The sequence below is a fragment of the Pan paniscus genome, chromosome 20 (assembly GCF_029289425.2).
Source record: "Pan paniscus chromosome 20, NHGRI_mPanPan1-v2.0_pri, whole genome shotgun sequence".
Lineage (NCBI taxonomy): Eukaryota > Metazoa > Chordata > Mammalia > Primates > Hominidae > Pan > Pan paniscus.
In genome coordinates, this window is record NC_073269.2 from 44,593,661 (window position 1) to 44,604,872 (window position 11,212).

The 11,212-nt window shown below is 56.2% G+C and overlaps 1 protein-coding gene across 8 annotated transcripts; it reads right to left on the reverse strand.

Moving 5' to 3' along the window:
• Window positions 1–97: 97 nt before the first annotated feature.
• YIF1B (Yip1 interacting factor homolog B, membrane trafficking protein) lies at window positions 98–11,160 on the reverse strand. 8 transcript variants are annotated; one of them, XM_003812277.7, is made up of 8 exons: window positions 10,919–11,160; window positions 4,386–4,624; window positions 4,205–4,309; window positions 3,961–4,039; window positions 3,774–3,831; window positions 2,579–2,734; window positions 2,410–2,503; window positions 98–493 (listed from the first exon to the last, which is right to left on the reverse strand). In XM_003812277.7, the coding sequence occupies exons 1-8, from the start codon at window positions 10,965–10,967 to the stop codon at window positions 338–340; spliced, it is 936 nt and encodes a 311-aa protein (XP_003812325.1). In that variant the 5' UTR covers window positions 10,968–11,160; the 3' UTR covers window positions 98–337. The 8 variants fall into 8 exon arrangements, with proteins under 8 accessions (XP_003812325.1, XP_008962930.1, XP_003812326.1 ...); XM_008964682.6 differs by having other exon boundaries at window positions 10,910–11,145; XM_003812278.6 differs by having other exon boundaries at window positions 10,767–10,959.
• Between the last annotated feature and the right edge of the window lie 52 nt (window positions 11,161–11,212).

An 11,212-nucleotide genomic window follows, 5' to 3' on the forward strand; every position in this document is an offset into this window, starting at 1 on the left:
AGCGTGGTGCCTACTCTGGCCCGTCCCCAGCTCCCTGCCCCCTGCCCAGCGCTGGGCCCGCCCATTCGTGCGCGAGGCCAAGGAGAGGCTGTCCACGCCATGCCCATCAGGGTTTATTGTTTCTGTAACAGCGGCCACGCCCTGGGGCGGTGGCCTGTGCAGCTGGAGATCTCTCAGCACCTTGGGTTGGGGGCGGGGCTGGGCGGGACATGGGATGGAGGCGGTGCCTGTGGCCAGACAGGGTGGACCCTGGGGCCTGCAGGCAGGAGATGAGTCCGGCGGCCACAGTGGCCCCCAGCAGCAGCAGCAGCAGCAGCGGGAGCTTCAGCGGGCGCGCTCACCGCACCAGGTGGAAGGTGAGCCAGTACATGAGCATAGGCTGCGCCGCCGCCACCGCCATGGTCAGGTACATGCGCAGCTGGTTCCGGGCCCCACGCACCGGTACCCCCTCAGCTGCTGCGTCTGCCAAGATCTTCAGCCGCAGGGTCCGGATCTGGGTGGGAAAGGGAGAGAGGAACCAAGGGATTTACCCTTGAGCCCTCTGGGCCAGAGTGAGAGCCCGGACATACTTCCAGCTTCTGCCTAGAAGCCCCAGGCAGCTGGGGACAAGTCCCTGGCCCTCTGCAGCCTCAGGTTTCTGCTCCCGGGGCCTCAGTTTCCCCAAACCTCCTAACATGGTGAGGATTTGCTTCTCCCCGGGCCCTGTGGGCAAAATATGAGAAGGTTCCACACTCAAATGCCAGGCAAGGTCTGGGAGCAGGTGAAGGGGGACTTCCCAGTGGACACCCGGCCTGAGGGGGTGGGAGACGGGGCCCAGGCTGCTGCCCACCCTTATGCTGGCCACATGGCAATTTCTGAAGACACACCAGAAATGCTATCTTTATTTTTATTAAAGGACAGGGTCTCTGGCCTGGTGCGTTGGCTCACGCCTGTAATCCCAGCACTTTGGGAGGCCAAGGCGGGCGGATCACGAGGTCAGGAGATTGAGACCATCCTGGCCAACACGATGAAACCCCGTCTCTACTAAAAATACAAAAATTAGCTGGGCGTGGTGGTGAGTGCCTCTAATGCCCGCTACTCGGGAGGCTGAGGCAGGAGACTTGCTCCTGAACCCAAGAGGCGGAGGTTGCAGTGAGCCAAGATCCCGCCACTGCACTCCAGCCTCCTGACAGAGCGAGACTCTGTCTCACAAAAAAAAAAAAAAAAAAAAAAGGTCAGGGTCTCACCCTGTCCGCCAGGCTTGACTGCAGTGGCGTGATCTCAGCTCACTGCAGCCTCAACCCCCCAGACTCAAGTGATCCTCCCACCTCAGCCTCCTGAGTAGCTGGGACTACAGGTGCACACTGCTATGCCTGGCTAATTTTTATATTTTTTTAGAGATGGGGTCTTGCTATGTTGTCCAGGCTGGTATCAAGCTCCTAGCCTCCAGTGATCCTCCTGCCTCAGCCTGCCAAAGTGCTGGGATCACAGATGTGAGTCACGTGCTTGGCCTAAACTTTTAAATGATGAGACTTAAGTCAAAGTTTATCCGAGGCTCTGCCCTGGCCCACCAGCCACCACAGTCTGCCCTCTGCTTCTCACATGCTCACAGTGAATCCTCCCAGCACCTTGAGGTGCAAGTATCATCATCCTATTTTACAAAAGGGGAAACTGAGTTTATTTTTTATTTTTATTTTTTTTTGAGACGGAGTCTCGCTCTGTCACCCACGCTGGAGCGCAGGTGTGCGATCTCGGCTCACTGCAACCTCCACCCCCTGGGTTCAAGCGATTCTCCTGCCTCAGCCTCCTGAGTAGCTGGGACTACAGGCACACACCACCACACCCAGCTAATTTTTTGTATTTTTAGTAGAGATGGGGTTTCACCGTGTTAGCCAGGATTGTCTCGATCGCCTGACCTCGTGATCCGACCGCCTCGGCCTCCCAAAGTGCTGGGATTATAAGCATGAGCCACCGCGCCCGGCAAAAGGGGACACTGAATTTAAAGAAAGGCAGTGATTTGCCCAGGATCCAACTAAGCTTGGGGTCCACCCAGCCTGCAGACCCCAGTGCTCTTCACCAGCACCCCTGACTCCAGCGGGAAGGGCTCTAGAGAATCTCCTTCCAGGGAAATTCTGGCAGGAAGGCCCCCATGTAAGGAGAGTGGAATGAGAGTGAGAGCCCAGCCTGGAGCCTGTGTGCTGGGGATCCCCAGCCTCTAGCAGCCTGGCTGGCGTCTCCTCTTCCAGGGCTCAGGATACCCCCTCTTCCAGGAAGCCCTCCTGACCCCCTAGGCCGGGCAGCCACTCCAGGGCTCCTCAGTTCAGCAATGTGTCTCTGGTCTGAACCCCACACCTGACATCCTCTGCTTGGATGCCTGGATGCCTCCGGGGCACCTGTGCCTCAGCCTCACCAGCCCCGAGCCCAGCTCACCATGAACACAAAGATGGCCACGCAGCACCAGCCCAGCACCAGGTAGTAGCCAATCTTCCCGAAGAGCAGGCCCATGAGGACCCCGCCAATCATCCTGGGGGAGGGAGAGGAGGCTGTGTGAGGACAAGGCCCAAGGGCTGGGGCTGGCGTGAAGGGCGGGGGTACTCACCCGACATATTTGTAGCCCAAGAAGGCCACCAGGTCGATGGTGGTGAGGTCGGTGTTGACAGTGACCAGATAGAGGCTGAGCAGGATGGCCAGCACCTCCAGGGTCAGCCAGGCCAGGGCTGAGCTCGCTTGCAGCCCCAGGAGGTCTGGGGAGAACCTGCAGGCACAAAGCCCCGCCACTTGGTTGGCTGGTTCAGACCCCCCACCCCCAGCACCCATCTGGGGACAGCTCTGTGTTGGGTAGGGCTGGACACCTGGCAGTGACCAAGATGGATGTGCACGCTATCCTATTCCCACGGAAATCCAATCCAGAGAGGATGGCAGACCCATCCCTAGACAGTGACATCCAGAGCAGGCAGGGCTGGAGTCACAGGGGGCTGTGCTGACAGTCAGGAGACAGGTGTCAGAGAGGGCTTCCCAGGAGAGGGGACACCGAGCTGAAGCCTGCAGGAAGGAGCTGGTCAGGGACAAAGCCCTTGGCCTCTGCCACATCCCCAGGGCCTCACCAGTTAGTTAATGACAGATGTGTTCAGTGCCATAAGGGAAAAGAACAGGGCGATGTGAGCAAGAGGAGGGGCCTGACCTAGCCTGGGGGGCAGGAAGGCGTCCCGGAGGAGGTGATACTGGAATGGAGCCAGCGGGGATGTGCAGGTACTCGGCAGTAGTGGAGGGGAACACGCTCCTGGGCAGAGGGGAGTTGATGTGACAAGGCCCCAGGAGACAGTGCCAGCCCTCCCAAGGAAAGGAATAGACCGGAGCGTGCAGCGGGAGGGGCAGTGCCAGGCTGAGGAGCTGGGGCTTGATTGGGAGACATGGATAGCAGGGCGGGGCAGGGTGGGCCAGGCCCGCACCTCAGACAGGACCATCCTGGCTGCTGCTGGAGTAGGGGTGCAGTGGGGAGCTGGTGATGACAGAGGGAGGATGAGGATGGGTCTGGTAGTAGAGGCCAAGAGGAAGGGTGGATGGAGAAGGGTCACCCAGCACAGGGGGTGGTGACACAATGCATGTGGGTAGGAAGGACAGGGAAGAGGCGAGGGTGATGCTGACAGTGACCCTGAGGGCTGTATCTTGGGCCAACTGGGAGCAAAGTGGGGCTGTCCTGAAAGGGGAACTGAGACCTTGGAACTGAGACCTTCCTGACCAACCATGGGCCTCCCAAACCCCACCTTATTCGGCCTGCCCCAGGCCTCCCTTACCTATCCTGGGTCCCCAGCGCAAGACCAGCCACCAAAACGTAGGTGATGAAAGCCATTGCTGTGGGAGACAGACACACATACACTGGTCACCAGAGGAAGAACTGCCCTGGGCCTCCAGGCACCCACACACCCGCTCCACATAGGCCCGGAAGAGAGAGGAGGGTGCAGGGTAGGGGGAGGGTGAAACCTGGAATGTAGAGGTCCGGGGCATTGACGTCAAAGCGGGGGGCCACCGGGGTGTCCTGTTGGTACTGCACCTCCCAGTCCTGCGGGGATGGGGAGACGGGCAGGACCGTCAGAGCCAGGCCCCTCCCACCCTGCTACAGGCCCTCCTCCCTCGAGGCGAATCTCCCGGCTCCACCATGCACCTGCCCCCACCCCTGAGCCCCCACAGGCCCACTGCAGACCCACATTCCCCTGGGGGTGCTGACCTGGTGTAGGTAGGGGAAGAACAGCAGGCCCAGCTTTCTGCCCACATACATGGTGTCCACAGCAAAGTAATACTTGAGCTTGGTGATGGGGATGAAGCGGTCGATCTGGGGAGGCAGAGCTCAAGTCTGAAGCCCTGTGGCCCCGTGCATCCCCCCACTCCCACCAGCCCCGCCCACTCACGTTCTTATCCACCAGCTCCTTGCCCTGCGCGGCCAGGCTGCTCCCATAGGCCATGGCCATGTTGGACACCGGGTCAGCCAGGAAGGCTGCTTGGGGCGTGGGAGAGGCTGCAGGATAGCCTAGGCCACCAGGTGCCCGCTGGGCCCCATAGCCCCGGCTCTGGGCTGAACTTGTGTCATCAAAAAGCTGGTGGGGGTCGGCCATGCCCGGCTGGGACACAGGGATCCTCCGCTTCGAGGCTGCAAGGGAAGAGAGTGAGAAGGAGCTGGGGACCCAGGATAGGTAAGGGAGACCTGGCGAGCCTCATTCATCCCACAGCTCTGCCTCCTGCTGCAGAGGAGGGTGGTGTCACCATTAGAGACACTGGCTTTGATGTCAGATGGACTGGCAGGTGCAGGCTCTGCCATTCATCCACCAACCCACCCATCTAGCCAACTATCCATCCACTGATACATTCATCTGTGCATCCATTCATCTACCCACCCATCCATCCACCCATCCATCTACCCACCCTCCCACTCACCCACCCATCCATCCATCTATCCATCTAACCATCCATCCATCCATCCATTCATCCATCCACCCATCCATCCATCCATCCACCCACCCATCTAGCCAACTATCCATCCACTGATGTATTCATCTGTCCATCCATTCATCCATCCACCCATCCATCCATCCACCCTCCCACCCATCAATCCATCCATTCATCCATCCACCCACCCATCTATCCATCTACCCACCCACCCATCAATCCATCCATTCATCCATCCACCCATCCATCCATCTATCCATCTACCCACCCACCCATCAATCCATCCATTCATCCATCCACCCATCCATCCATCTATCCATCCACCTATTCAACCATCCATCCATCCACCACCCATCTAGCCAACTATCCATCTAATGATGCATCCACCCACCCACCCACCCATCCATCCATCCACCTACCCATTCATCCATCCACCCACCCACCCATCCATCCACCCATCCACTCACCTATCTAGCCAACTATCCATCCACTGATGCATTTATCTTTCCATCTATCCATCCATCCATCCACTCACCAAGCTATCTATCCATCCACCAACTCATTCATCTATCCACCCATCTATCATCCATCCATCCATCCACCCATCCATCCATCCATCCATCATCATCCATCCATCTAACCATCCATTCACCCACCCACCCATCCACTTATCATCCATCCATCCAGATATCAATGATGATGATTATCTCAAAAGCTACTATGTGCGAGAGGGAGGGGGGGCTATTGGGCACAAAATCCTGTACCAAGCCTTTTACACAAGGCCGCTGTCCATATCTCCTATGCTCCCCCTCAATGACTTGGCTCCAGCCACCTGCGCCTCCCAATGCTCACTGAATGCACCAGGAAGGTGCCTGCCTCAAGGCCGCTGCACCAGCTGTGCCTCTGCTTGGAACGCTCTTCCCCCAACATCCTCAGAGCTCCCTCCTCTCCTCCTCAAGGGCTTTGTTCAGTGAGGCCTTCCCCAGCCATCCTGTCTACAACTGTACCTCCCTTGGTGGCACTCCCCACCCCCTGCCCTGCTTCACTGATATCCATAGAACTCGGCACCAGCTGACATGCTGGCTGTCTTATTTTGTTCACTGTCTCCCCCACTCGACTGTGAGTCCCCCAAGGTGGGGATCTTGATCTCGTTCACAGCTGAGTCCCCAGCCCCTTGCACAGGGTTAGAGTAGGCGCTTGATAAAAACCTGATCAATGAATAAAGGCAGCCTGGGCAACATGGCGAAACCCCATCTCTACAAAATATAGAAAGATTAGCTAGGTGTGGTGGTTCACGCCTATGGTCCCAGCTACTCGGGAGGCCAAGGTGGGAGGATTGCTTCAGCCTGGGAGACAAAGGTTGCAGTGAGCCGAGACTGCACCACTGCACTCCAGCCTGGGCAACACAGTGAGACCCTGTCTCAAAAAAAAAAAAAGAAAAAAAAAAACAGAATAAATGACCACTCCCAATTTACAGGTGTGGAAACCAAGGCCCAGACAGCTAAAATGACTTGTGCAAAGGGCCAAACTGAGTGAGTGGCAGAGCAGGAGTCCAGCCCTGCTGTGCCTGATAAATATTACAGTAATCCTGTGGATGAACTCATTTCATCTTCACAACCACCCTGTTTCTGCCAGCTGCCAATGCTATCATCATCCCCATTTTACATATGAGAAAAGCAAGCCCTAAAGAGGCTCAGGCCCTTGCCCAAAGTCATAGTATGAGAGCCAGGTTTCAAAAGTTTTTAAAAGGTCCCTGTGGCCTCATGTGGGGAACAGATGAGGGGTGGGCAGGGAAGGGAGAGAGGAGGCTGCTGGGGTGATCCAGGTAGGAGACCATGGCAGACAGGACTGGGGGTGTAAAAGAGGAATGGGTTATTTCTGGATCAGTTTCAGAGCTAGGAGGGACAGGACTTGCTGAGGGGTGCTCAGAGGAGGTGTGTTAAGAAGTGGGAAGAGGCCGGGCGCAGTGGCTCACGCCTGTAATCCCAGCACTTTGGGAGGCCAAGGCAGGTGGATCACCAGGTCAGAAATTCAAGACCAGCCTGGCCAACATGGTGAAACCCCGTCTCTACTAAAAATACAAAAATGAGCTGGGCATGGTGGTGCGTGCCTGTAATCCCAGCTACTCCGGAGGCTGAGGCAGGAGAATTGCTTGAACCGGGACTGGGGAGGTGGAGGTTGCAGTGAGCCAAGATCGCGCCACTGCACTCCAGCCTGGGCTACAGGGCGAGACTCCGTCTCAAAAAAACAAAACAAAACAAAAAACGTGGTAAGAGGCTGGGCATGGTGGCTCACGTCTATAATCCCAGCACTTTGCGAGGCTGAGACAGGCAGATCACCTGAACTCAGTTCGAGACCAGCCTGGCCAACATAGTGAAACCCCATCTCTACAAAATATAAAATAGCAGGGCATGGTGGCGTGCACCTGTAGTCCCAGCTATTCAAGACGCTGAGGTGAGAGGACTGCTTGAACCTGGGATGTCAAGGCTGCAGTGCCAAGATCGTGCCACTGCACTCCAGCCTGGGCGACACAGCAAGGCCCTCTTAAAAAAAAAAAGAAGTGGGAAGAGCCAATACTGTCTCTATAGATCCTGGTTTGAGTAATGGGGCAAATGGGAGTGCTCTGTACTGAGATGGAGAAAATGGGGAGGGCGGGATTTGAACCCAGCACTCTGCCTCCAGGGCCTCTGTTCCTAATCAATAACCAATGCTACCCTGCAAATATCTGCTGAGATCCCACTATGTGCCAGCCACTATTGCAGGCACAGGGAATGAGTGATCAGATGACAGTGGGAATGGGGAGAGGAATCGAATTATCCACGTCATGACTTTCTCTGCACCTGGATGTTCTCGTCTACACAACGGAGTTAACTGTCCCACCTTGCAAAGCTGTTGTGACACTCATAAACTCCTTGGCCCCACAGAAAGCAGTCCATCTATGTCACTCCTGATCAGCTACTAGCCTCGAACTCTTCCTCTCAATTATTCGAAGCCTGAAGACGGACCCAGGTCTCCTCAATTCCAAGGCAAGCAGCACTGGCCCCAGCCTCTCTGCAAGCCCCACTTCCCTTTTCTTTCCCCTACTTCTTCTTCTTTTTTTTTAGACAGATTCTTGCTCTTGTCGCCCAGGCTGGAGTGCAATGGTGCGATCTCGGCTCACCGCAACCTCCACCTCCCGGGTTCAAGCAATTCTCCTGCCTCAGCCTCCTGTGTAGCTGGGATTATAGGCGCACGCCACCAAGCCCAGGTAATTTTTATATTTTTAGTAGAGATGGGGTTTCACCATTTTGGGCAGGCTGGTCTCGAACTCCTGAGCTCAAGTGATCTGCCTGCCTCGGCCTCCCAAAGTGCTGGGATTACAGGCGTGAGCCACCAGTGCCTGACCCAGAGTGATCTTTTTTTTTTTTTTTTGAGACGGAGTCTCACTGTCACCCAGGCTGGAGTGCAGTGGCGTGATCTCAGCTCACTGCAAGCCCCGCCTCCCGGGTTCACACCATTCTCCTGCCTCAGCCTCCCAAGTAGCTGGGACTACAGACACCCGCCACCACGCCCGGCTAATTTTTTTGTATTTTTAGTAGAGACGGGGTTTCACCGTGTTAGCCAGGATGGTCTTGATCTACTGACCTCATGATCCGCCCGCCTCGGCCTCCCAAAGTGCTGGGATTACAGGCGTGAGCCACCTAACCCGGCCCAGAGTGATCTTTTTAAATGCAAATAAGACCACGTCATCCTCTGCCTAAGATCACTATTCACTGTGCTCTGAAAAAAATCCAAAGGCCTGCTAGGCCCTGCATGACCCACTCCTGCCAACCACCATGGTTTGCAACCTCTCCTGGGGATCCCATGCACCAGCCAGCCACATGGCCTTTCAGGCCCCGACTCTGCCAAGCTCCTTGCCCCTACTGGCTTTTGAATATGCAGAGCTTTCATCCTGGAACAACCTCCCTCCATCAGCACCTCCCAATATCGCACAGAGGCCCCTGCCTTTGCAGAGACCTTCCTCACTCCTCACTGTAACGCACTAGCCTCATCTGGTTCCTTCTCATAACATGTGGTGCTTTCTTTTTCTCTTCTGAGCACTCACAATAATTTCTGAATATGTATTCATATGTCTACTTGTTTACTTGGTACAGGCCTCCAATGCCTTTCCTTCTCTCTCTTTTTTTTTCTTTTCTTGAGGCGTTGTTTCGCTCGTTGCCTAGGCTGGAGTGCAATGGCGCAATCTTGGCTCACTGCAACCTCCGCATCCTGGGTTCAAGTGATTCTCCTGCCTCAGCCGCCCGAGTAGCTGGAATTACAGGTGTGCGCCACCACACCCGGCTAATTTTTTTTTTTTTTTTTTTGAGATGGAGTCTCACTCTGTCGCCCAGGCTGGAGTGCAGTGGTGAAATCTCGGCCCACTGCACCCTCCACCTCCCAGGTTCAAGCAATTCTTCTGCTTCAGCCTCCTGAGTAGCTGGGACTACAGGCGCACACCACCACGCCCAGCTAAATTTTCTATTTTTAGTAGAGATGGGGTCTCACCATATTGGCCAGGCTGGTCTCGAACTCCTGACCTCATGATCCTCCCACTTCGGCCTCCCAAAATCCTGGGATTATAGGTGTGAACCACTGCACCCAACCTAATTTTTTTGCATTTTTAGTAGAGATGGGGTTTCATCATGTTGGCCAGGCTGGTTGGCTGGGCACCGTGACTCATGCCTGTAATCCCAGCACTTTGGGAGGCCAAGGCAGGTGGATCACCCTCTCTTTTTTTTTTTTTTTTTTTTGAGGCGAAGTCTTGCTCTGTCGCCCAGGCTGGTGCAATCTCGCCTCAGTGCAACCTCTGCCTCCTGGGTTCAAGTGATTCTCAAGCCTCAGACTCCCAAGTAGCCGGGATTACAGGTGCTCGCCACCACGCCCGGCTAATTTTGTGTACTTTTATTAGAGATAGGATTTTGCTGTTACCCAAGCTGGTCTCCAACTCCTGGCCCCAAGTGATTCGCCCACCTCGACCTCCCAAAGTGCTGAGATTATAGGTGTAGGCCAGCACGCCCAGCCTGCCCTCTCACTACAAATCTCCTTCTCCTGGGTAACTTTTCATGATCAGAATTATCCTCTTCCATGCCGGGTGCGGTGGCTCACGCCTGTAATCCCAGCACTTTGGGAGGCCTAGGCGGGCGGATCACCTGAGGTCGGGAGTTCGAGACCAGCTTGACCAACATGGAGAAACCCCGTCTATACCACCCCGGGTGTGGTGGCCTGCGCCTGTAATCCCAGCTACTTGGGAGGCTGAGGCAGGAGAATCGCTTGAACCCGGGAGGCGGAGGTTGCGGTGACCTGAGATCGCGCCATTGCACTCCAGCCTTGGCAACAAGAACAAAACTAGGTCTCAAAAAAAAAAAAAGAAAAGAAAAAGAAGTATCCTCTTCCAGGAAGCTTCACTGACACCCCTAGGCTGGCTCATGTGCCTCCTCAGGGCTCCCACAACATCTCCATCCCAGCATAGGGCCTGACACATGGGAGTTGAGACAAGTTAGGTTGAATGAATAAATGAAACACACAGCACACTCACGGAGATGAAGAGACAGGAAAAGGGGGCCAACAGCACAATACAGGTTCGCTTCTTAAATGAGCGGTAGGCATGGCCCTCTGCGCTCACCGGGGGCCACGAAGCTGTCCTAAGGGTGTGGGCGACAGCAGGCGGGTACTGGGGAGCCACGGAAGGGTGGGGAGCAGGGAAGGGCGGATCGCTAACTGCAAATGAATGAAAGTTGCATTTCTCTGCATATCGCACGCTATCCAGTCCCAAGTTGTTTTCTTCTAAAGGAATTTCCTAAAGAATCGCCCCCCAAGGGGCCTCCTACCCGAACCTGGCATCCCAGCGCTGTGCACACCTCGGGGTTCCAGATCCTTGATCTCGTGACCTCTGACCTGCAGTGACCTCGCCAACCGACGCGGCCGCCCCGCCACGCCCCCGCCCGCCCGATCTCCTCCGCCGGCCACGTACGCCACTTACGCAGCCGGGGCGTCCCCGCAGCCGCCGCCGCCAAGCCTGCCGGGTGCATCCTTCGCCGCCGCCACCTAAGCCGCGGTTCGGAGCGTGCCCGCCCGGCTCCCGTACCCACGCCCCGCCGGCGAAGAGACAGCCAATGGACGTCAGGATTGAGGGAAGGCCTCGCCCCCACCCTCCCAGCCCCCCCCCCCTCCACGGAGGCCTGGACGACTGGGCGGTGCCTTACGTAAGAGGCGGAGACTGGGCTACTGGGCTCATGCTGTAAAGCGAGTCAAGGCCTGAGTGGCAGGAGGGCGA